The sequence below is a fragment of the Nuphar pumila genome, chromosome 15, assembly GCF_984573655.1.
Source record: "Nuphar pumila chromosome 15, dmNupPumi1.hap1.1, whole genome shotgun sequence".
Classification (NCBI taxonomy): domain Eukaryota; kingdom Viridiplantae; phylum Streptophyta; class Magnoliopsida; order Nymphaeales; family Nymphaeaceae; genus Nuphar; species Nuphar pumila.
In genome coordinates this window covers 90448447-90476173 of record NC_143263.1, presented here as the reverse complement: position 1 = coordinate 90476173, position 27727 = coordinate 90448447, and the positions used below count along the sequence as shown (strand labels likewise).

Sequence of the window (27727 nt, the reverse complement as noted above, 5' to 3'; positions counted from 1 at the left end):
AGTGTTAGTTAAACAGAATTGAAAACCAATATCAATCATAACTCGACTAAACCTATCATACCAAGCTTTTGGTGCTTGTTTAAGTCCATAAAGAGCTTTTTCTAAGCGAAGGACTTTACCCTTAGGAATACTTAGACCAGGAGGGGGTTCCATGTATACTTCTTCAATTAGCTTTCCATTTAAAAAAGCATTTTTGACATCCATTTGAAAAATAGACCATTTTTTGATAGAAGCTAAGGCAATTAAGGTTCGGACAGTAGTCATACGATCCACTGGAGCAAAAGTTTCTTCATAATCAATCCCATATTCTTAGGTATAACCTTTGGCTACTAAACGTGCTTTATATCTTTCAAGAGTACCATCACTCTTGGTTTTAATTTTATAAACCCATCGACATCCTATAGTTTTCTTCCCTGAAGGAAGATCTTGAATATTCCATGTAGAAGCCTTTTCAAGTGCATCTAATTCAACTTTTATGGCTTCTATCCATTTGATATCATTTTTTGCTTGAAAATATGTGGATGGTTCTTCATATGAGTGAATTAATGCAATAACTGCCCTATATGTGGGTGAGAAAGACTCGTATGATACAAACTTTCCTGGAGGCCTCGAGATTCGGGATGATTGTCTAGTTGGAATGTTAGAATATTTTTCAAGTGCACATGGAGGATTAGACTCTTGTCACCTGGAATATTGAATACTAGTATCTTTATGAACTTCTTCATTTTCAACATTAAGATCAATAATTCTTTGATCATCATCAAAGTTACAATCAAGGTCATATTCATCAGATGTTGATATTAGATCTAGCAAAAAGGAGTACTCAGTGACGTCTTTTAATTTTTTAAAATCAAAGAAGCTCTCCTTTTCAAGAAAGGAAACATTTCTAGACACATATAGTTTATTATTTTTGAAGTCAAAACGTCTATAACCTTTCTGGTTTTCAGCATATCCTAAAAAGGTACAGGGAATCGCACGAGGGGAAAGTTTATCATTTTTGTCAGTAAATATGAAACATTTGCACCCAAATATTCTTAGTCTAGAGTAGTCTGGAGAAATGTTCATAAGTTTTTCAATGGGAGTGATATTTTGTAACGAAGAAGATGGCATCCTATTAATGAGATAGGTGGCAGTTAAGGCAGCTTCTGCCCAAAAGTCTTTTGGGACTTGATTTGCTATTAATAAAGTCCTAGTGGTTTCTATAATATGACGATGTTTTCGTTCTGCCAGTCCATTTTGTTGAGGTGTATAAGGACAAGATCTTTGATGTGTGATGCCATGCAATTTAAGATAATTTTGAAAATCTGTGGATAAAAACTCTCCCCCTGAATCTGTGCGAAAAATAGTAATATCATTTTGAAACTTGTTTTTAACCATATTATGAAAAGTTTGAAAGTATGAAAATACTTCAGACTTATGTTTGAGAAAGTACATCCACGTATGTTGGGAGAAATCATCGACAAAAATAACATAGTAAAAAAATCCTCCTTTAGAAATTACTGGTGCATGACCCCAAACATCCGAGTGTATTAATTCAAGTGGTCTTGAAGAGAAAAAGGTTCTGTTCTGAAATGGTAATCTTTTCATTTTGCCGAGAATACAATCTTTACAATCAAATGATTTAGAGTTACAAAATTTTCCTAGATTTGGAAAATGTTGGATTTTGGCTATATGTGGGTGACCAAGTCTCTTATGCCACAGTTCCAACTCTATTTTTTGAATATTATAACAAAAAGCTTTCTTCGACATTTCCAAAAAATCCATGTAATAGAGTCCTCCTTCTCTATGGCCTTCCCCAATCAGCTTGCCTGACTGGCGATCCTGTACCCAACAACCATGAGAAGACAAAGAAATATTACACCCATAATTAGAAATTTGAGATACAGATAAAAGATTTAAATTTAATTTGGGAACATGTCTAATTTCTGGAATAATTTTTTTTTTTGTTTTATAATTTTTTTCAAAATTTCCTATTCCTTCTATTTCAAGAGAAGTCCCATCAGCAGTAAAGACCTTTGACACACTTGTTTTATTTTTAACACATTTGGATAGACTTTGATTATTTGGGGTCATATGAAAAGATGCACCAGAGTCAAGAAGCCAAGAAGTTTTACCTAGATCAGAAAAGATGAGGCTGCTGCGCCGGTTGAAGCTTCAGATGAGGAAGAGGCACCTTTGATGAGAGGCTGAAGAATCTCTATTAGTTGGGCCAGGGAAACTGGTGCATCCTGATCTTTAGGCTCCGATCCAGCAATTGCAGCTCTTTTTTCTCTCAGCTCCTTAAGTTTGGGACATTGTGGCCTGTAGTGTCCCGGTTCATGACAGTGATGACAAATAACTTTCTTCTTATCATAGTCACCATTTTGTCGGTTAAAGTGAGGAGGCCTATATGATCGAACATGATTCGCTGGTCTAGACACGGTTAAAACGGAATCATCTTCAATTTTTAAAGAACCTTTCCGGAGACGATTTTCTTCCATTGTTAACTCTTCAATAGTTTCAACAATAGAAGGAATTTTTCCCCGGTGAAGTAGGGCCGATTTAATGGTTTCAAATTCCGGCCTTAATCCAGTGATAAACTGGTAAAAATGTTCAGCATCGAGTTGTTTCTGACGAAGCTCGATGTCTTCGGCACAATGCCACTTTGGTTCTAAAAGGGAAAGTTCTTCCCAAAGTTCGGACAACCCATTGTAATATTCACGAATAGTTTTGTCTCCTTGTGTCATCATTCGAACTTTTTCTTGAAGGTTGCACACGTGTGCAATATCTTTAAGGGAATACATATTCTTAAGGTATTTCCATGCTTTATCAGCATGATCAAATTTGGCAAGACTTGAGCATTTTTTAATGTCAACGCTATTGATAGGCCATGACATTATCTTCGCATGAGATATTCTCCATTCTTTCCATTTCTTCTCGTATGAGGCAATAGCCTTGATTTTCTCTTCTTCCGATAGAGGGACCTCTTTATCTCTCTCCTTTTTAGTAAGAGATAGCTTAGGTTCTGAATCGGAACCATCCACAATCCCCCATAAGCCTTTTCCCCATATATGGTGCTTCATGATTGAAGCCCATGTTACATAGTTCGTATCACTTAGTTTCATAGGCATGATGGTGACTTTATCATTGTCATCCATCGATTACAAGGAGAGAAAGAATAGGGATAGAAGAGAAATAAGAAGGAAAATGAAAAAGAAAGAAGAAAAAAAAAACAATACAACAAGATGTGAAATCTTCTCTAATGAAGTGATAAAACACTTCTCTTCAAGTGGCGAACACTTTTGCAAACGGGCACGGAAACCGAGGCAGCTTTTCCTCAAGATTTAGCACTTCCGCAACTCTGATACCATGAAATGAAATGGGGATCTTCGAAACACGAGCTTAGATTAACAAGGGCAAGTGTCAAGAATGACACTAAAGCATAACCCTTAAAAAGGGTATAACTGGAAACAAAATAAAAATCAAAATGTATTCTTTATTGATATGAAAAACCAATTGCTTAAGAAGCATTGAAATAAAATACAAGAGAGGCTGCACCCCTTTATATACATAGCTGAAAGAGGACTCAATAGAGCTGTTGGACACAGTCCAACAACTCTATTTAGAGCTGTTGGAATGTGTCAGTCCAACAACTCTATTGCTAGTCAAGTCTGGACAGGACTTGACTAGCAACAGTCATTCTAGTTCAAACTGAACTAGATGACATAAAGACAAAAAATAAAAATAAAGGAAAAAAATTACAGAAAAGAAAGAAATGAAAAATGTATTTATATATATAATAATATAATATTATTATATATACATATGTGTACAGTTTTACATTTTAACAGCCTTATGTTATTTCTCTCTTAAAAATCATTTCATTGTGTCTTGTATGGATTAATTGTGATCTTTCTTTTGTGAACATCCTTGATTAATAAAACAATTACTTTCTCATTGGTATGCTTTTGGCCTTGTGGGATTGCGAGTACTTCTCTCATGTCCATATCCATCTTGGATTGCCTTTGCTTGTATAAGGTTTGTGAAACTTTTTAATGTCTTGTTTATGGTCTATCATGAGGATTTAAGTGATTTGCTTTGCATCATTGAAATTTGATTTGAAATTTTGTTTTCGGCTTTTGTCTATAACGTCTCTTTTTGGAAATTGATTTCCATGGTTTTTTTTGCCTTCTTTTGGCTTTGGTTTATTCCATCACCTTTCTATTCGATACATCCATTATTATTGTTTTTGAGGTGAGTTATGTGCACCTCAGTGTTGTGGAGCCAGAGTTAGTTGTTGGGGTGAGTTATGTGTGCACTTCTATCTTCTTGTCAGTATAGATTGCCAAGTTTATGGGTATCGTATTGGGACTTGTTTTTTGCTCTGACTAACAGTTGATTGACCTTTGGTTCTATGAGTGAGTTGTATCACTCAATTGCTTATTTGACCATTGTCATTTATTGGATGCTCGTATCGATCTTTGTTAGTGATGACTCAATTGTTATTTGCTTGTGATCATATTGGTCCTTATGAATTAAATATCATATTATTGCAAAATTTATTGCTTTGAATATTGTTTTCAATCTTCTTGTTTATTGACATCAGTTGGTCTTCGTTACAATTTTATTACTTCTCTTGTTTTCTCCACTCTCCCTTCTTATTTGAGTAAATTTTTTTTTTGGATAAGAGATTTTGTTTTATCAATGTGGTGGGCTATGTGCACTTGTTGAAATTGATGTTGTTTACAATTTTACAATCATTTGTGAGGTGAGGGATATGTACTTCTTATGGTTGCAGCTGGTTGTTATTGTCAGTTTAGATCAGGGTTACCGGAAGCGCCTAGCTAAAAGGGGAAGCACGCTTCGGAAGCGCGAAACGTCGCGCTTCCGAAGCGTGGGGGGAAGTGTCCCCCCCTTTTTGGGAAGCGCGCTTCCCTTTAATGGGGGACGTGTTTCCCTTTAATGGGGGACGCGCTTCCCTTTAATGGGAAGCGCGCTTCCCATCACGCTTCCCCCACGCTTCCCCTGTTTTTTTCAATTTTTTTGTATTTTTTATTTTTTATTTTTATTTTTTTCGCTTCCCCCTCGCTTTTGAGACGCTTCCTAGGTCGCTTCCGAGACGCTTCCTAGGTCGCTTCCGAGACACTTCCCGAATCAGTCCTAAGTGGTCCCACGCTTCCTAAAATTTTGAAAGTGCCTCGCTTCCCGCTCCCGCTTCCCGTATCGCTTCCCGCTCCCGCTTCCTCAACTGGCAACCATGGTTTAGATAACCGGTATTGTTGGTGCATGGTCACTGGTTTAGTTATTACTGATATTTGTGTTTGATCTCTTGTCCTACATACTGATATACTTGAATTTTGAAGAAATTGAGTTGGAGGTCAAAGAGGTGATTGCTTGTAGTGAGCAAACTGTTGTTGAAATTTGCAAAACTTATTTCGTTTGATATGATTTGTTATATGTGGGATTTTTATATCTCTGCATGTACTTTCTAATCTTTTCCATTGCCCGCTTTTCCTTGTATGAAAAAATGTTTATTGATAAATTTTCATGTATCTTATGTGCATTTCATTGATAATATATATATATATATATATATATATATATATATATATATATATATATTAAGATTGTTGTTTGGTCCTTTGTGCTTAAACCCATTTTAGGTTGTGTGAGTGAATCCTAATGGGTTGTGATTTATGAGATTTCTTTCATTCATTATTATGTGCATTAAATATGTTTTAATTGCATGATGGATATATATGTTGAGGATATTTAGATTAGTTTCATATTGGTTATATCTTGCACCAATTGTTGTATGCATTTTTGTATAAATTTAATTAATTTTTCTTTTGTTGTGATCTCTTTTGAATTTCTACATTTTATATGCATGTTTTAATTGATGATTTGTACTTTCATTTGAAGTGTTTTCTAAACCTTTGAGATATTATCTATCTAAGATTGTTTATCTCCTATTGATATTTTATATGTGCTTGTCTTTTGAACTTTAGTGGTCAAATTCTCTTTTGATCAATTTCTTGAAAAATATGTTGATTTTAGGGTTATGATGTCTAAATTAGATTTCTTAAAAATGATCTTTTAGGTATGCTCCTCTTATCTTTCTTAATGGCTATTGTATCTTGCTTAAATTGTTAAATTTTAAAAATTACTACTTAAAGTTATTTTTCTTGATACTCTCTTTTAAAATTGTGTAGTTTATTTTCTGTGTGTTGTATTTTTTGGGTTTTGTTGGTGTGCTCAACCATCCTCTCTCCATAATATATATCATTATATTTGTTGTCTAAAACAAATTTTCCTATTATTATAACAATTTTTGTTACTTTAAATCTTCTTTTGTTTTTAAAATGTACCTTGAGATATATATTCTTTGTATAGTTGGGACTTTTGTCTAGCTCTGTTTACAGGTTCTCAAAGAGATGATAGTTTGAGCACATGATTGCTGAAAATCTTGAAGATTTTATGAAAGTTTTCGATGCGCCCTTCCCTTGAAGCAACTAATGAAGGCATTTGGTAAATATAATGAAGACATTTTGTTTTTTTTTGTATTTGCAAACTTTCGGTTACTCACCGTAAGTTTAAAGGGGGTGTTAAGATAAATGTATCTTTTGTGTTGTACTTACTGAGGTATACTTATTGGTACTTTCTTTGTATTTGTAATTTTTGTATTCTTTTTGTATTTTAGGTATATCCTTGGTGTACCCATTAGGTATAGGTGTTTGGTCTTTAGATTGAGTATACTCAAATTATACTTTTAGGGGTAAAATATGATTTTTTATCTTTATTCATCATTATTTAAAATGACTTTTTTAGTATTATTTTGTTTTTTATTATTTGTTTTGTTTGTCAACTTGGGCTGACCAACTAGCCGTTGGACTAGTCCCAACGGCTAGTTGGAAGAGGTCAACTAGCCGTTGGGCTAGTCTCTCTCTTTTCTTTCCTCTTCTTCTTCCTATAAATATGGGTGGTGTGTGCATTTGTACGTGAGAGAGTGATGGGTAGTTTAGGCATTATGTATGAGTGTTTGTAGGGAGGATTAAATGTATTTTGTATATTTATTAATAAAATTATTTATTCTCTACTCTTGATTCCTACTTTTGTCTATGTGATGTCTATATCCAAATGCATTGTGCTATGGCATTTGGGTTTCATTTTTCTAATAGGATTTGGTATAATGTATCTTGGGTTCCATGCCATTTCGTAACACCTTCCACTTGTGCTTTTTAGCCAACCTCTAAATGGAATTTCATTTTTTCACCCCTGACCCTCACCTAAATCCACTTATCAGGATGAGTTTCTTACAGAAATCCCCTGTAGCGTATTTTCTTATGCTGTTGTTTAAAGAAAAACTCTAGTCTGGATCGTGTTGTATTACTTTTAGGTAACACCCTTGTTAGATTTCACTAGGATCTGTCACACGTGAAAGAGAGAGGAAAGAGAAAGAAGGAGATGCGGCTGTCACGATTTTCAATAATGAAACTGTGACCTAAAACATGTATATATTGAAAAGAAGACATTATTATCTTCATTGTATGTCTGACCCGATCCATTTGTATAATGGATCAGGTCCAGATCCAGTTCATGTATTGTAAATTATTATTTTGTAAAAGGGTATTTTCGTACCCTAATGTTTACACTTTATGTTAAATAGAATGAGAGGGCAGTCACGATGGACTGAACCCTCCTTTCAGCTGGAAATTTCTCTCTCCCTCTCTTCTCTTCTCTCATCGTAGATTAGGGTTTCATTCTTTCATGGTATCAAAGCAGGGTGTGGATCTGCGTGAATCTGCGTGAAGAATGCAAGGCGTGGATCTACGTGAATCTGCGTGAAGAAAGCACAGCGTGTGCATCAGCGTGGATCTGCATCAACGTGGATCTGCATCAGCCATCTGCATGAATCTGGGTGTGAATACCCAGCGTAAATACCCATTGAAGAATGTCTGGTCGTGAATCAGCGTGATTTCAGCCTGCGTGAAGAAAGAAAGCCCAGCCTGCGTGAAGAAAGTCCATCTGCGTGAATCTGCGTCTGCATGAAGAAAACCCAGCCTGAGTTTGCGTGAGCAAATCCCAGCGTGAATCCACCAGCGTCAGCAGAGTGAACTTATCAGCCGTGAATCCCAGCGTGAATCTGTGTGCCGTGATTTGAATCTGTGTGGTAAATCTCTGTGAATCTGTGTGGTATTGTGGCCCTCAAATACCTAGCGTGAATCTGTGTGAAGAAAATCTTTGTGAAGAAAATCTGTGATTTCTTTCAGCCGTGTGTTACAACATCAATCTGTGTTTTCTTTTCAGCCGTGATTGCTTCTTTGTGAAATCAGGTTCATCAGGTTTAATCCCTGTTGTTTTCCTGCTGTTTTTCCTACATTTAATCTCTTGATCTGTGGTTTAATCCCTGCTAACTATTGTTAATCTCTTGATCTGTGATTTCCTTTTCCTTTCTGCTGTTTTTCCTGCTAATCACTGCTAATCATTGTTAGCCATCTGTCATATCTTATCTGTCTTTTTCTGTTAGCCGAGTTCTTTGTTCTTCATACCTAAGTGTCAGTTCAAGCATATTCATCAAATGGAATTTACTCACGGGCAATCATGCCTGTCCTCAAGTTTTCTTGGTCAACTAGTCTCTGAAAAATTGAATAACTGTAATTTCTTGACCTGGAAAAGACAGATTATTCCGTTTATAAAAAGTCAGGACCTTTCTGGCCATCTGGATGGATCGGTCCCACCGCCTCCAGAATTTCTCTCGCAAGAAAAAGTGGACGATAAAGGCGAACAATCTGTTGTTCTTCACAGGAATCCAGAATATGTTGCTTGGATGAAGAGAGATCAATCGCTAGTGGCATATATCACTTCAACTCTTTCACAGGAGGTCCTTATTGCTCTTCCTGATGATTGTTCGGCAAAGGAACTGTGGGATATGTTAGTTCAAACATATTCACAAATTTCTGAGGCAAGAATTATGTTTCTGAAGCGAGAATTTCAAATGCTGAAGAAAGATTCCATGTCTATTATGGAATACCTGAATAAAATGAAAGGCATCACAGATCAGTTGGCGGTTATTGGGTGTCTTGTCAGTGAAAAAGATAAAGTACAACAAACCTTGAGTGGATTGGGGCCAGATTATCATGTTATGACGACAACCTTACTATGCTTACCAGAACTTCCAAAGTTTGAAGATCTTCGTGCAAAACTGTTGCAATATGAGATGAATCTGAAAGGTTCCTCTGAAGCCTTTCATGGGAATTCCGGAACACAAGATGTGCTGGCTATGGGAATGAGTTATGGTCGAGGTAGAGGAAGTTCTTTTCGAGGAAAAGGAGGACAAGGGAGAAATAACTATGGAGGTCGTGGCATACTTCCAACACCCAATGTTCAGGGACAAAGACCCATTCCCACCTGTTTCCTATGCAACAAGAAAGGGCACATTAAAGCGAACTGTTGGTTTAATCCTCAAAACAAAGGGAAAGCTCCACAAGCAGAGGCTAGAAAGGATGGAGAAGTAAAAGAGTTGTTGTTGGCAGCCTTGGCAGGATTAAATATGAAACAAAATGACAAAGGAACTTGGTATGTCGACTCTGGAGCAGCTACTCATGTTACAGGTGATGTAGGTAAACTCTTGACTCTTACACCTTATGTTGGAAAGAATAGCATTGTCACAGGAGATGGATCACATCATGCCATCTCACATACTGGAAATGCCATTATACACATGTCAAAGTCTTCTCTTAAACTTCCAAGTGTCATCCATGCTCCTAATATTCAAAAGAACATTGTTTCTGTCTCAAAGCTTGTTGATGATGCAAATGCTTCAGTTGAATTTACTCCCTCTTCTGTTTATGTCAAGGATCTTCGCACGAGGAGGACATTCGCTGAAGGAAAACGATGGGGCAACATGTACATCTTCCAAGAAGATCCTTCATTCATTCATCCCAACTATTCATCCTTGAAGCCTCACCAAGTCTTTGATTCTGATTTTTTATTTAATGTTTCTGAAAGTAATAAGCCAAGACTTTGGCATAGTCGTCTTGGCCATTGTGGTCGCCATTTTATTGAAAAACTTGTCATGAATAATCTTATTCCTAAGTCCAGTCTGAGTTCAGAAGTCGTTGATACAAAATGTTCTAGCTGTCATCTATGTAAGAGTCATGTCTTACCTTTTGCTTCCATTAATAAAAGAGCTTCAAGGCCATTTGAGGTCATTTGTTCAGATGTCTGGGGTCCTGCTCCAATTACTTCTTTTTCTGGCAGTAAATACTATCTTATTTTCGTTGATAGTTATTCACGTTATACTTGGATATTCTTTATGAAGCACAAATCAGAAGTTTTTGGATTGTTCCAGAAATTCCACTCTTTCGTTCAAAATCATTTCTCTACCAACATTCTTAATTTCCAGTGTGATGGAGGAGGTGAATTCTCCTCGAGTGACTTTGTTAATTTTCTTCAACATAATGGGATAAAGAGAAGAGTGTCTTGCCCTCATACACCTCAACAAAATGGGATTGCTGAGAGGAAGCATCGACATATTGTTGAGACTGCAATGAGCATGATGCACGGGAGCAATCTCCCTACATCATTATGGACTGAGGCCTTCCACTCCACAGTTCATGTGATAAATCGCTTGCCCATGAATATCTTAGAAAATAAGTCACCATACTTCTCTCTTTTTGGCATACAACCTGATTATCATGAATTACGTGTGTTTGGGTCTGTTTGTTATGTGCACATTGATAGCTCACTCAGGCACAAGTTCCAAGATAAAGCTTTGAAATGCAGGTTTATAGGATATGCCGAAGATTACAAAGGGTACAGGTGTCCCCTGAGTAAGCGTGTCAAAATATCAAGGAATGTTATTTTCGATGAAATGAACTTTGCTGATCAGGATAATAATTCAACTATGGTGGATACTGATAACTCAAGCTCCAGCATTGAGGTATACTACCCATGGTTAAATTCAGAACTCTTCTCCAATGGTACAGTAGAATGTCCAGAAAATTGCAGTCAGAATGAGCCACATGAGGATTCAGCCAATGAGACTCAAACGGAGGAAACTGTCACATATGACTTGGAGCCAACAAGGTATAAGGGAATTGTGTACACTCGGCGAGAGAAAGAGCCCTCATTCACTTCTTGTTCGAACACGGATATCAGAAGATCTTCACGGATTCGACATCCACTTGACAGGTGGGTAAGTTATAAAAAATTTTCAATGGATTTTCAGTTATTCTTGACATCCATAAGTAAAGAGGATGAGCCTCTTATGTTCTATCAAGCTGCGAGCTCTAGAAGATGGGTAGAAGCAATGAATGAAGAAATGGAGGCCTTACATGAATGTGGCACATGGGAGATTGTGCCTAGACCACTGAACAGAAATGTAGTTGGGTCAAAATGGGTGTACAAGATAAAATATAAACCAGATGAGAGCATCGAAAGGTACAAGGCTCGACTGGTAGCCAAGGGATTCACACAAGAGGAAGGCCAAGACTTTGATGAAACTTTTAGTCCTGTTGTCAAGATGGGGACTATTCGTATTGTGTTGAGTCTAGCCATTAAACATGGATGGACATTGAGCCAGCTGGATGTGAAAAATGCTTTTCTGCACGGGGATTTAAAAGAAGAGGTCTACATGGAACAACCCACTGGATATGCAGAACGAGACGCCAAAAAATATGTATGCAAATTAAAGAGAGCACTCTATGGTTTGAAACAAGCTTCTCGTTCCTGGTTCGACAGTTTTTCTCTAGAAATACAACGGCATGGCTTTTCTAGGTCTCTTCTGGATCACTCATTATTCATTCACAATGAACAAGGAGTTACTACTCTTCTGTTGATATATGTAGATGATATCATCATCACAGGGAATTGTAAAAGCCACATTGAGCAGGTGAAGAAGTTATTAAATCAGAGATTTAAGATGAAAGATTTGGGAGAGCTGCGATATTTTCTTGGGGTAGAAGTTGATAACAAGAATGATACACTTACCCTTACTCAACACAAATATACGCTGGACATTCTCGGCAGAGCAGGCATGACAGATTGTAAGCCGTTAACAACTCCAAGTGTCATTCATCAGAAATTGAGTTCGCAAGAAGGGGATATATATGGACATCCCACTAAGTATCGCAGTTTAGTTGGCATGTTGCAATACCTGACTTTTACTAGACCTGACATAGTATATTCGGTTAATCAGGTATCCCAGGTTATGCATGAACCTCGTGTGTCACATATGGAGGCAGTCAAACGTATACTTCGCTACCTAAAGGGTACAGTGGGTGATGGGCTGGTATACAAAGGCAAGGAAGAATTAGATCCAGGTGGGGGCCATGAGATTATTACTTATGCTGATGCTGATTGGGCGGGGGATCCAGACGAACGACGATCAATATCTGGTTATTGCAGCTTCATTGGGCCAAACTTGGTATCCTGGAGCAGTAGAAAACAAAAGGCGGTTGCTAGATCGAGCACTGAGGCCGAATACAGATCAATGGCCACTGCCACGGCCAAGGGTACATGGATAAGACATCTTCTGACTGAAATGGGAGAGCCGATTGTTCGATCACTGTTGCTATGTGACAATCAAAGTGCCATCAACATGTCATTCAATCCCATTCACCATAGTCGAGCAAAGCACATTGAAATAGATCAACATTTTATCAAGAAAAAGGTTGAAGACAAAGAGATTGAGCCCATGTATGTGTCAACAAAAGAACAAGTTGCTGATATCCTCACTAAAGGGTTAACAAAGGATAGATTTTGGTTTTTGAAGAACAAGTTGTTCATGGTCCAACACCATGCACAACTTGAGGGAGGCTGAAAAGAAGACATTATTATCTTCATTGTATGTCTGACCCGATCCATTTGTATAATGGATCAGGTCCAGATCCAGTTCATGTATTGTAAATTATTATTTTTTAAAAGGGTATTTTCGTACCCTAATGTTTACACTTTATGTTAAATAGAATGAGAGGGCAGTCACGATGGACTGAACCCTCCTTTCAGCTGGAAATTTCTCTCTCCCTCTCTTCTCTTCTCTCATCGTAGATTAGGGTTTCATTCTTTCATATATATCCTTTGTTTACAGTCTGGGTCGGGTCTGATATATTATCCAGACCCGGAATACAAAATAACAAATACAAGTAAAGAATACATAGACGAATAGACTTTTTTACCCCTCCTTAAGTTGATCATGGTGTCGAACCATGAACAACTTGCCTTTAAGTGTCCAAAAACGATCCTTGGTCAAGCCTTTTGTGAATATGTTTGCAACTTGTCTTTCAGTGTTAACAAATTCGGGCTCGATCTCCTTTTCTTCAACCTTTTGTCTCACAAAATGTTGATCTATCTCAATATGCTTGGCACGACTTTGATGAACCGGATGGAATGACATGTTGAGAGCACTTTGATTGTCGCACAACAAGACAGACCGAGATATCACTTCTCCCACTTCAGTTAGCAAATGTCTGACCCATGTGACTTCAGCAGTAGCAGCAACCATAGATCTGTACTCAGCCTCAGTACTTGATCTAGCAATGGCCTTTTGTTTTCTACTGCTCTTGGATACTAAATTTCTTCTAATAAAGATGCAATATCCTGATGTAGACCTACGTTCATCTGGATCTCCTGCCCAGTTCGCATCACAGTATACAGTAATCTCGCATATGTCTTTGGCAGATGGTTTTGGAGAATATATTAATCCATCCCCAACTGTTCCTTTCAGATATCTGAGTATCTTTTTAATAACCTCCATATGCCCAGTACGCGGTTTATGCATGAATTGGGACATCTGATTGACTGAATAAACAATATCAGGTCGAGTGAATGTGAGATACTGTAACATCCCTATTAGACTGCGGTACCTGGTGGGATCCTTACACAAGCCTTCATCATGAGCACTCAGTTTTTGGTGAAGAATACTTGGAGTCCCTAGAGGTTTACAATCCTTCATACCTGCTTTGGTTAGAACGTCCATCGTATACTTGTGTTGGGTGAGAGTCAACCCATCAGCTCGACTATCAACTTCAACTCCAAGAAAATAACGCAGGGCACCAAGGTCTTTCATTTTGAATCTCTGACTAAGTAGTTTCTTTACTTCTTTGATATAATCCTCAGAGTTTCCTGTGATGATAATATCATCAACATAAATGAGCAATAAGGTGATCACATTTTGCCCTCTAAAGATGAACAATGAGTGATCTAGAAGGGAGTGAGCAAAGCCATGTTTCTGAATCTTAAGAGAGAAGCTATCAAACCAAGAGCGAGATGCTTGCCGTAAAACCCATGAAGAGCAGACAAACACAGTAATGAGGTAACAATCATGTTATATTCTGATCTCAATCCACTCAAGGTTTGTTGCATCATATCACTGTCACTCACTGCACATCCTATAACCGCAAGTTGATCTGTGATAGTCTTCATCTTGTTTAGATACTCCATGATAGTCATGGAGTCTTTTCTCGGTAGTTGAAATTCTCTCTTGAGAAAAACCATTCTTGCTTGAGAAACTTGTGAATATGTCTGAACTAGTCTCTCCCAAAGTTACATGGCTGTGCAATTGTCAGGAATTGCAATAAGTACCTCTTGAGAGAGTGTAGAGGTGATGTACGCGACCACTGACTGATCTTTCTTTTCCCAGTTGAGATAGTCTGCATTTTTTACATACACAATTGAGATTGCCCCTTTATCATCCTTCTCTTCTCGCGTAACAAATTCCAGTGGAGCTGAAGCGGTTCCATCCAAATGACCTAAGAGACCTTGACTCTTTATAAAAGGAATGATCTGTCTTTTCCAATTCAAGAAGTTTGAGGTGGTCAACTTTTCAGAAACAAGCTGATTGAGAAAACTCGAAGAGAGACCAGATTGGGAAGAATGAGAGGAGTCCATAGCTTAAAGTTAACAAGATGTTCACGAGATGCACAATCCACTGCGTGAGAAGCTTGCTGGTTGTCCCTTCCTGCCTTTTTTTTCTGTGATAAATGCAGGAAAAGGAAGCAGAACAACTCACGCTGAACAGACTTTAATAAATCGCAGATGGGAACTATGCTGGTTCAAGAACAAAGGCTTTCGTGAATATAGAATTTTGACAACAGGTGTATTTCATGCACAACGATTTGCAGACATAACGATTTACAGGCACAATGATTTAAAAGCACATTGATTTGTGGACACAACGATTTGTAGGCATAACGATTTGTAGACACAGCGATTTGTAGGCACAACGATTTGCAGACACAATGATTTGCGTGATTCAACAATCAAGAAATGTGGTATTCCAGATCTGATACTAATGGATGATCAGATCCGATGGTTTCAGACAAGATTTGGCAGAAATAGGAATTGCGAGACCAAGAATATTCATGATCAGATCTGAGTATTTCATATCTGACAGAATGAGGGAGTGCGAGACGGAGAATATGTACAATCAAGAAAATTTGGGATCTGACGCAAGGATTGAATATTTCAGATCTGACGTATCTACACGATCAGATCTGAATATTCAATACGAACCATGAGACGAGAATAGAAAGAAGAACCGAAGTCTTTCAGGTCTAACGCAAATTCACGTCAAATCTGAATATTCAGGCACGAAGAATAACGAAGGAGTAAATGAAAGAAAGAAGAAGATGGAAGAAAAGTGTGAAATAAGAAAACATCTTGATTGGATGCAGGTCGATCTCTCAGGTCAGACCTTCTGGAAGCAGCTTCGAAGCCCTAGATAGATCTCTGCTCTGATACCATGTTAGATTTCACTAGGATCTGTTACACGTGAAAGAGAGAGGAAAGAGAAAGAAGGAGCTGCGGCTGTCACGATTTTCAATAATGAAACCGTGACCTAAAACATGTATATATATCCTTTGTTTACAGTATGGGTTGGGTCTGATATATTATCCAGACCCGGAATACAAAATAACAAATACAAGTAAAGAATACATAGACGAATAGACTTTTTCAACCCTGTCACTTTGTCAATATATTTTGATAAATTTTCAGGTTTTGATCTAGAAAGAGAAAACCTTGAGATTTTCCTGCACAGAGATGAAAACTATCCTTATTCACCTTTTTCCATTTTTTATGGCAGTTCTAAACTAAAGTGAGGGTTTGCTTGGTTTAATTCTTTATTTTGCACATTCAACTCTGAAAAGCCGTGTTCTGTGCTAGAAATGTTATTTTGAAGCCAAAATGTAACTCTTGATCATGTATCCATGTGGTTTCATTTTTCCTAGTGTAATTTTCTGTAGATCTTATGAAGTGCTATTTTATAGTTTGATCAGCTGATGACAATTAACAAGGCACTGGTTAATGTATATGCTAACTACTCTTACCCATTTGACAGGCCAGTTCATTTGCGGTAACAGAAAATGTGATAAAAAAGATGGGCTTGCTAGCTATGAGGTACGGTTTCATACCTATGGTCTCTCTCTCTCTCTCTCTCTCTCTCTCCACACACACACACAAGCGGAACCCAAACCTAATCGAGCTCTTAACATTGTCAAACCCATCTCCAAACTCGAGTTGGTTCAAGTAAATGAGCTTACTGCTCGTGGTTAGTTTGTTTTCTAAATAAATCTGAGCTGAGCTTTGCACGGACCTAATGATATGGAAAGGTAATATATTTTTGTAAACTTTCAATTTCCCTTTGCCCAGCAGGTGCTCACCACAGGCTTTTGGCAGTTAGAAAATGTCGGATAAGTACTGCAGTGCAATTGCATTTATAACATTTTGAAAGTAACTAAGTGAATGAGGAAGTTAGTTTTGAATGATTGCTATTGCTATCTTCCTTAAAATTTATGAATGATGATGAGGTATAATTAAATGTTGTTTATTCTGAGCGTACCTAGTTGATCAATTGACATTATCTATCTATATAATAATAATAATAATAATAATAATAATAAGATGCCACTATTTCACAATCTTCTGTATTTCTATTTTAACTCTCATTTATTAATTAGGTGAATTTCTCATATGCTGAAGCTGGAGAAAGTAAGCAAGCACTTGTGAAATTAGTAGCTTGTGAGAGGTAAGGAAATTAATTTGTTCCACTCCTTTCCATTTTCTTAAATACTTATGACAGGATTTTTTTTTCTGACATTGTGTTCATAGTTTTATCTTGTCCCATGTTGTTGTAGTTTTTAGTCTAGGATGCAGTATGTCTTTTAGTACAACTGCTTCCATCAACTTGGAAGATCAAGTTTGCAAGGCACCCTGAATGAGCATGTGAAGTGATTGCATTGGTTCTATGGTCATTCCTTTCTACACTGGCTTGCCAGGGCTTTTTGATGCTATCCTGCCCAATTTTTGTAAGGGCCTGTTCGTTTCAGTGCAAATAGGTGGAAAAAAGCGAAGCTGGCAGGAAAGCGCAGTCCCTTTTCATCAGACCTTGAAACAAACAGTGGGAAAGGGAAAGGAACATGCTGAGCTAGCAAGTGTAGGCCCCACCTTTTTCGCATCCCCTCCTTTTGCCAGCATTTTTTGAGTCGCACCACGAAACGAGTTACCATCCCTCCATGCTGGAAGCCAGTGGGCCCCAGGGATGGAAACTGAGCCAAAAATTCATGCCACTGCCTCATACTAGTCAAAATATGTCTGCCTTATTGTGTCTATGCTAGACCACCTAACTTGGTTTAATCAGTTTGTTGTTTTTCCTGCATTAAGTGTGCATGGAATCATTAACATCTTATCATATAGTTGTGCAGAAAAGCTTATGTATAAACATAATAAAGAGAAAGAGAAATGTGTTGAGAAAGAGGAAAAGGAGAAGCACAAAAGAAAGAGGTGAACTGAATAACTAATTGTCTCAGCCCAGAATGTTTTTTTTTCTTCATATGAACGTGATTGCAGTTTTGTTTTATTGATCTTAAGAGAGCCAATGTCCTTGTTTTCAGAGATAAAACTAGAGATGATGATGACAGTAATGTTGATTCTGTAAGAGGCTACGGAAGATCTAGAAAAGGTACCCTCTACATGTCTTCTCTAAGTTTTGATCTTCTGTGGGTTACTTTTCCTCTTTCCAGACCAAATGTAATACTTCAATTATACCTTCTTAATTATATGTCACCTTTGCCAATTCTGAAAAGTGGAATAAAGTGCTTCTATAAAATTTTGCGACAAGGCTGTCATTTTTTTTTGGATTATTCCATTTACTGTCAAAATTTCCTTCTGTATCACGACTCAGGCTAGCACAAAAAGGGATCTCTCATTTTTTTCACGAGTTATTTGGTTTACCATTTTTTGTGTTTTTTTTCTTTTGCGGTAAGTGTGCATAGCAGGAGAGTGCACTAAAGCTGCAGAATCTAACAATGGTGCTTGTGGTGAAAAAATTTTCCCATTGCCAAATGTCACTATTGTTAGATGTACCATTCTAGTAAAAGATTTGCTAAACAAGCCTTGTTTGCACATTGACATGTAGGGCTGGGAAACAAGCCGAGCAGCCCGTGGTTTGGCTTGGCTCGGCTTGCCATGAACTTGTTCGTGTTCAGTTCATGAAGCTGATGGACCGAGCCACAAGCAGCTTGTTAATAGAAAATGAGTTGAGCATAAACAGAGGGTGATCGGCTCGGCTTGGCTCATGTAAGCTCGTATGAAAATAAGATATATAATTTATGTGCAAAAGTTATCATAAAAAACAACTTTATACAGCTGGTTAGTCCATAGGGAATGTGAAAGAGAGGTTTCAGGTTCAAATCCGACCATTGACGGTATGTTTTTTTTTACACGAGCCAGCTTGTGGCTCAGCTCTGGTAACTCAAGCTCGGCTCGTCTACTTATGAGCATGAGCTGGGTTAAATGATTAACAAGCCGAGCTTGAACAAGCTGGGCTCGGCTCATTTACGGGCCTATTGACATGGCTTGACCACAGCTGCTGGATGTTAAGATTATATATATATATATATAAAATGTATATATACATTATGTATATATACACTTTATCATTGTAATAGGTAAATACCCATTAGGGGTATTTTTGCCTTTTTATTGTTTTGTAATAGGTTGTGCCCATTAGGGGAAAATAGTCCTTTCTTTTTTTTTTACAAAATAGGATTTTAGTTTGTTTTTAGGGCATCTATGTAATTCTCACATAGAGGCGTTGGGATGGGACCTCCCCAACGACTCTATTTCTAGCCCTTGGAGAGTGTTCCAAGGGCTCTATGTGGCCTTGGTTGTATATAAATAAGGGTATTCCCCTTGTAAATTCAATGTTTTCTCAAGCATCTTGATATATAAAATCTTATATTTTTTAGTATATTCTTAGCCCTTAAGTGGCCTATGTGCATGTGTTTTTTGTGTTGACCCAAAAGTGGTTTTGGTGTTCTTTGATATTGTGTTCTTGTTAGCCCATAAGAGGCATTCTTTTTTCCATTTCATTACATGGTATCAGAGCTATCAGTACACAAGTTTAATTTCTACTTTTTCTTAAACCCGTAGATACTCAAAACAGGCACAATTCTGAAAGTTCAAGTTAGGTTATCAGTTGTAGCCTATGTCACATGGGTGCGGGTGCGACACGGGTGCGGCACAATTTTAAAATTTTTGGACACGGGGACTCGGCAAAAATATATATATATATAATTTTATATATATATATATATATATATATATATATAATTTTATTTTATTTTTAAAATGCCACAGCACAGTCTGTGTGACTGTGCACAGTCACATGACTGTGCACAATCACAGACTGTGACTGTGCACAGTCGTGCACACTGCACAGACTGTGCACAGTCATAGTCTGTGACTGCAGCACAGTCACAGTCTGTGACTGCAGCACTGCCACTCTTTTTATATATATATATATTTTAAATAAAAATATAAAAATTTGGTTTTTTAGGGACATTTTTGGACTCGGTCAAAGTTGACCGAGTCCAAAATGTGGACGGACTCGGCCTGGACTCGTTGACCGAGTCCGACTCGGCGTTGACCGAGTCCGGGCCGAGTCCGAAACCGCACCCGTGTCGGGGCGTGTCGACTCGGGTGCGGCACCTCCTTAGCCGAGTCCGTGTGACATAGGTTGTAGCTTAACACACAATTTGTATTTTATTACTGGGTTTCACACTTCCTCGGCCGATATCAGGAATCTTCACCTTTCATAAGAACATTAAGAATCCTCACCTAATACCGGGACATCAATGAAAATCCTCCACTATTGACGTCACTTTCTTGGTATACTAATAACTATAACTGAGTCAACAACACCACCCCCAGAAAAAGTGATTGAATCTCCCTAAAACCATGTTAGAGAGGTGAACCACAATATCAGGTTAAGGGGTACAATCACACACCGAGTTTTAGTATCCTTACAGTCCTCCATAATCGCCATCCAGGATTCCCACATTGTGGAAAGGACATCCAAGAAGAGATTAATTACATTGTTTGGTCTATTTTACTATTTCAAATAAATTTTCAACTTTTTTACATAAGAACCGTTTTACAAATCAACATGCAAAAACAATTTTGGGCCCTCACCCTCACAATTTAACATTGTAATTAAATTTGAAAAAAAAAAATTCAGAAATAAATTTTGTAATGCATAAATAAAATCAACATTTGGAGCAACACATGCTCCTGGCCTATACGGCCCGCAGTGGTTCACATCCGACCACCAACACATCTCAAAAGTAATTTATGTGACTTACAAAATTTTAGTAAACATGCAATACATACATTGTTTCTAAACATGTTCACTATGCATATTCAAAACACAAAATAGGAATGCAAATTAAGCGGAACACATACACATGCGAATACAATGGTTGCAAAGCATACCATTCATGATCAATTCTATGCATAATCAACATGTGTATGATATGCACAATTGCAAACTAATCAATTTATGATCAGAATTATGTATCAACTTAGAAAATACATAATCTAATCGCAATCGTGTACGTATCTACCATCACAAAACCATACTCAGCTGGTTTGATTCATGTACATACTCAGAATTATGTACATGTATCGACCATAACAATAATTATGCAATCCACGGATCAGATTCATGCACATGAATTGACCACTCAACAATAAACATATCATTGTTGGTCCGATTATCAAGTCAACAGCTGGGGCTGATCCATGTACATGATCAAAATCATGTACATGTGTCAGCTAGGCTGAAAATAAACATGTATATAGCCGGCTGGCTGATCCATGTACATGATCAAAATCATGTACATGGGTCGGCCAAACCAAAATGAACATGTACCAGCATGCTGGGGCTGATCTATGTACATGATTGATCATGTACATGTGTTGGCCAAACAAAAAAGAATCATATAATTAGCTTGTTGGCTGATCTATGTACATGATCATAATCATGTACATGGGTCGGCCAGACCTGTACAAACAGGTACAATATGCTGGTTGATCCATGTCCATGATTAAAATCATTTAAATGGGTCGGCCAGTACACCCAAATTAGCATGCTGGCTGATCCATGTACATGATCGTAATCATGTACATGGCTCGACCGTACGCACACACATACAACTGGATACATGAATCACTAACTCCAATCATGCTGAAAAAGAAATAAATTTTATCTTGTTGAACAATGAAGACAATCCTGCTAAAAAACATGTATAATTTAATACATAAGCAAAGAAGACAAACATGAGTTACATATGTAATTTCAGAAACATGAGTACCAACTCAGCAAATCTGAAACAAAATATGTTCAGATACATGGGTATGAACTCGACAAATCTGAATAATAAAAAAAAAGATTATATTCAGCTGTATGCATATGAAACTCGACAAATCTGAATCAAACATATATTCGGATGCAAGCATGTGAAAATTGACAAATCTAAAAAAAAGAATATATTCAGCTGTATGCATATGAAACTCGACAACCTGAATCAAACCAAATACATTCAGATGCATGTATATGAACCTTGATATGCATATTTTCCGATGCATGTATTGTTAAAATATGTAATCTCATAGACAGCTCATGTAATCTCTTGTAATGTTTTTCTTTCTTTTAGTTAGTTTAGTTCTAGTTTAAACCCAACTAGAACTCACCTAAAACCCAATTTTAGGACACCTTTAGGCTTCACCTTTTTGACAAAGTCAAAAAGGTGCAACTCCAAGGGAGCCGTTGGGCTCCCAACAGCTCTAATAGAGCTGTTGGGAGTCCAATGACTCCCTTGAGGCTCCTCTCCCCTTCTATGAATATTCCAATGACTCCCTTGAGGCTCCTCTCCCCTTCTATGAATATGAGGTTGTTTCCCCTTGTAAAGTAATTCTTTGTTCTTTGTTCTTGTGGGAGTTCTCTCCCAAGTTTATGAAATCTTGTTCTTCATTTTATGTATACCCTTTTTTTGGGTATTGTGTATGAGTGAGCTCTTTTGTGTGAATGCCTTTGTTTTGTAAATCCTCTTTATGAGTGTTGAAGAAACAATCCTTGTTAGGGATTGCTACATTCTTTCATGGTATCAAAGCAAGGTTGATAGAAGCAATCAGTCTGGAGTTCTTGTGCATTGGGAAGCGTGTCATTCATGTTTTTCTCAAAGAAAAGAAGCCTCTTTGAAAAGCTAGTTGTGTGGAGCCTTGGAAGCTTGGAAGACTAGATATTTTTGCTTCTTGTGGTGGTGTATTTCTCTCTTTTTCTTTCCTTCTTTTTTCCTTCTTCCTTTCCTAAGCTTGTAAAATGGATGACAATGATAATGTCACCATTAAGCCCATAAAATTCAATGATTCTAACTATGTAACATGGGCTTCTATCATGAAGCACCTCATTTGGGGAAATGGGCTATGGGGATTAGTGGATGGAACCGATGAGGAACCTAAACTAATGCTCGCTAAAGAAGAAGGAAAAGAAATACCTCTTTCGGAGGTAGAAAAAGTTAAAGCCGTTTCCACTTATGAGAAAAAGTGGAAAGAATGGAGAATGGGTCACGCCAAAATTATGTCTTGGCTCATTTATAGTGTGGATATAAAGAAGTGTTCAAGCCTTGCGAAGTTTGAACACGCTAATGATGTTTGAGACTATCTCAAGAGAATGTATTCTCTTAAAGATGTTGCCCATATATGTAATCTTCAAGAAAAAGTTCGCAATATGGTTCAAGGAGATAAAAGTATTAGAGAATACTATAATAGCTTGTCCAAGATATAGGAAGAATTGACTCTCCTTGAACCATAATGGCATTGTTCACAAGATATAGAGCTTCGCCAAAATCAAATAAATGGTTTAAGACCGGAATTTGAGACAACCAAGTCCGCTCTTCTTCATCGAGGGAAGGTTCCCTCTACTGAAGACACAATTGAAGATTTGAGTATGGAAGAAAACCGACTGAAGAAAAGAATCTCAAAAAATGATGATGACTCAGTTTTAGCTGTTTCAAGACCAGGGAATCATGCTCGTCCATATAAACCTCCACATTTTGGAAGAACATATGATGAGAAATATGGAAGTAAGGTGGAAAGAAAAGAAGTAATTTGTTATTATTGTCGTGAACCTGGGCACGTCAAGACGTACTGCCCAAAGTTAAAGAAGCCTTATGAAAAGAAGGTTGCTACTGTTGAAGCCCAGCAAGAGACAAAAGAAACATCTATTGGAAGCATGTCATTATCTCAGCTAGTGGAGGCACTTCAACCACTTCTTAAAGGAGCTTCCCCATCTGCTGGAGTTGCGGTCTCTTCAGTAAGCATCTTCGATCCAGGTAAAGCTCTTTGGCTTCTTGATTTTGGTGCATCTTTTCATATGACCCCTAACATAGAATTATTGCCTCAATATCATAACTCAAGTGGTTCAAACATTTTGACTGCCGACGACACTTCTCTTGAGATTAAGGGAATAGAATGTTTTAAAAATTCTTCTCAAAACTCAAACAAATTTCGTGTTCCAAAAATTAGATATATACCCAAACTTAATTTAAACCTTTTATCCGTATCTCAGTTAACTGATCATGGGTGTAATGTTTCCTTCTCCTCTCGTGATTGTCGAGTATAGGATCACCAGTCATGGAAGCTGATTGGGGAAGGCCATAGAGAAGGAGGCTTGTACTACATGGATTTTTTGGATTTTCCCAAGAACACACTGTGTTGCAATGTTCAAAAGTTGGATTTGGATCTTTTGCACAAAAGATTTGGACATCCTTGTATATCCAAGATTCAACACTTTCCGAACATGAATTTTTTTTGTAATTTTGAAACTTTTACATGTGAAAATTGTATTCTTGGAAAAATGAAAAGATTACCTTTTCCAGAAAGAACTTTTGTTTCTACACGACCACTTGAGTTGATTCATTCTGATGTCTGGGGTCCTGTACCAATTATATCAAAATGTGGGTTTGTTTATTATGTTATCTTTGTAGATGACTTTATATGACACACTTGGATTTATTTTCCTAAACATAAATCCGAAGTCTTCTCGCATTTTAAAATCTTTCATAATATAGTCAAAAATCAATTTAAAGAGGACATTTCAATATTTCGTACCGATTCAGGAGGAGAATTCCTATAAAAGGAATTCAAAGATTATTTAAATCAATATGGAGTTATACATCAAAAGTCATGTCCCTACACTCCTCAACAAAATGGCCTAGCTGAAAGAAAACATAGGCACATTATTGAGACAACAAGAACCCTCCTCATATCACATCAAGTATAAAAAATTTTCTGGGTTGAAGCAACCTTAACTGCTGTTTATCTCATCAATAGGATGCCCTCTTCGTCGTTAAACAATATTTCTCCGATCGAAAAGCTTCTTAAACAAATTTCTGATTACTCCAGGTTAAGGGTATTCAGGTGCAAATGTTTTGTATTCTCAGATAAAAATTATAAGCTTTCCTCTCGAGCTATTCCTTGTGTCTTCTTAGGATATGCAAGTCATCAAAAGGGTTATAGATGTTTTGACTTTAGAGATAACAGATTATATGTCTCAAGAAACGTATCCTTCTTAGAAAATGAAAGTCCATTTGAAACCAAAGCATCTGCAGAAACAGATGAGTATTCTTTTCTATTTGATTTAGTCTCAAAGAATAAAGAATGTAACGTTGAGCAAGATGATCAAAGTGATATTTCTCCTATTGAACCAATTAGTGATAACCAAGAGTTCATTCAATATTCTAGATGAGGAAACTCAGAAAGACCATGTGCCCTTGAAAGATACTCTGTAGAATCAGAACCCAAGATGTCAACAAGAAAATCTACTAGGATCTCAAAAATTCCTGAGAAATTTGTGTCATAAATCTTTTTCGCCAAAATTTCAAGCCCTTATAGCCTTAATTCACTCCTATGAAGAACCTCCCAGTTATGCTATAGCCAAAACTCAACCGGAATGGGTAAAAGCTATGCAAATGGAATTAGAAGCCTTAGAAAAGGCAAACACTTGGACTATACAAGAACTTCCGCCTAACAAGAAACCTATTGGTTGTCGATGGGTTTACAAAGTAAAGACTAAAAGCGATGACAGTCTTGAGCGGTTTAAGGCTAGATTAGTTGTCCAAGGCTACGCTCAAGAATATGGAATAGATTATGAGGAAACCTTTGCTCCAGTAGCCAGAATGACCACAGTTAGAATCCTAATTGCCCTTGCCTCTATAAAGCAATGGTCCATATATCAAATGGATGTTAAGAATGCGTTCCTAAATGGTAGTTTAACTGAAGAAGTATACATGGATCCACTACCAGGAATTAATGTTCTTAAAAAAAAACTCTTCGTCTAAATAAAGCCTTATATGGACTTAAACAAGCTCCGAAGGCTTGGTATGATAAATTTAGCAAGATGATGCTTGATTTTGGTTTTCAATCTTGTCTTACTGATACTGCTTTGTTTGTTAAGAATTCTAATGCAGGTATCATTATCCTCCTTCTCTACGTCGACGATATGATCATCACTGACAGTGACAAACAGGGAGTGTGCAATATTAAAAAATTTCTCAAAACTCACTTTGAAATGAGTGATTTGGGTTTCTTAAAGTACTTTCTTGGTATAGAAGTTGCTTATTCTTCTAGAGGATATTTGCTAACACAATCTAAGTTTGCTTGAGATATTGTTGTCAGGTTAGACATTTCAGATGAAAGACATGTGGACACTCCAGAAGTTGTAAATGTCAAGATGAAGAGTGACGATGGAGAACCTCTTGAAAACCAAACTCCGTATAGACAACTCGTCGGGGCTTTGTCATACCTTTTCATTACAAGACCTGACATTGCACATGCTGTCCATACAGCCAATCAATTTCAAGGGAGCAGTTTTGCGAATTATCAGATATATTAAAAATTCTATATCTCGGGGTCTATTTTTGTCTGCTTCTTCTAATCTCAAGCTTTTTGCTTATACTGATGCAGATTGGGGAGGTGATCCCAATGATCGTCATTCAACGACAGGTTTTTGTGTCTACTTGGGGGAATCGTTGATCTCATGGAGATGTAAGAAGCAACAAAAAGTATCTTTTTCATCAACAAAGGCTGAATACAGAGCAATGACTACTACAACTATGAAAGTAGTCTGGCTTCGACGACTGCTTTCCGACATGGGAGTTGAAAGTTCAGAAGCATCCAACATGTGTTGTGACAACAAGAGCTCTATCCACATTGCAAGCAATCGGATGTTCCACGAACGTACCAAGCATATAGAAATGGATTGTCATTATGTTCGTGAGGAATTCTTGCTCGGCACCATCAATCTTCCCTATGTTGCTTCAGAATACCAGTTGGCCGATTTCTTCACCAAGCCTCTTGCTGCTCCTAGATTTCACTTTCTCTTAGGCAAACTTTCGGTTATCCAACCGTAAGTTTGAGGGGGGTGTTAAAATATGTAATCTTATAGACAACTCATATCTCATATGTAATCTCATAGACAACTCATTTAATCCCTTGTAATGTTTTTCTTTCTTTTAGTTAGTTTAGTTCTAGTTTAAACCCAACTAGAACTCACTTAAAACCCAATTTTAGGACACCTTTAGGCTTCACCTTTTTGACTAGTCAAAAAGGCCTTTTTGACCAAGTCAAAAAAGTGCAGCCGTTGGGCTCCCAACAGCTCTAATAAAGATGTTGGGAGTCCAATGACTCCCTTGAGGCTCCTCTCCCCTTCTATAAATATGAGGTTGTTTCCCCTTGTAAAGTAATTCTTTGTTCTTTGTTCTTGTGGGAGTTCTCTCCCAAGTTTATGAAATCTTGTTCTTCATTTTATGTATACCCTTTTTTTGGGTATTGTGTATGAGTGTGAGCTCTTTTGTGTGAATGCCTTTGTTTCGTAAGTCCTCTTTGTGAGTGTTGAAGAAACAATACTTGTTAGAGATTGCTACATTCTTTCATGTATATGTACATAACTTGTCAAAATCTGAATAAAAATTATTCAGATGCGTGAGCCAAACTCGTTAAGTTTGAAACAATACAAAATATATTCAGATGCATGCATGCTAAACTTGTTAAGTCTGAAACAATAAAATATAGACAACAAAAATCGATAAATTTGAATGTATACATTCATATGTATATTTGATATGCATCAACAATGAAAATCGAAAATCGACATGCATATTCTCAGATGTAAAATCATCAAATCTAAATATGTATATGCCTATACGTATTTAGATGCACTAACCATGAAATTGATATGTATATTTTCAGATTTTGATGCATAAGGGAAATCGATCATCATAAAAAAACTATATATATATATACATACATACATACATGAAATCAGATTTTCCTTTTCCCCAACAAACTCATGCTAAAATCGATTTACACAATTTCCTTTCCCGAGCGAATTTAGAGAGAAACCCATACC

General features: G+C 37.2%; 1 protein-coding gene across 1 annotated transcript in view; it reads left to right on the top strand.

Moving 5' to 3' along the window:
• The window catches only part of LOC149815970 (folate-sensitive fragile site protein), a 77734-nt gene that overhangs the window by 34815 nt on the left and 15192 nt on the right, over positions 1–27727 (top strand). Inside the window, exons 7-10 of the mRNA XM_089988443.1 lie at positions 16319–16377; positions 16938–17005; positions 17674–17760; positions 17871–17938. Of these exons, the coding sequence (XP_089844569.1) occupies positions 16319–16377; positions 16938–17005; positions 17674–17760; positions 17871–17938 (282 nt within the window). The remainder of the gene's footprint in view (positions 1–16318; positions 16378–16937; positions 17006–17673; positions 17761–17870; positions 17939–27727) is intronic.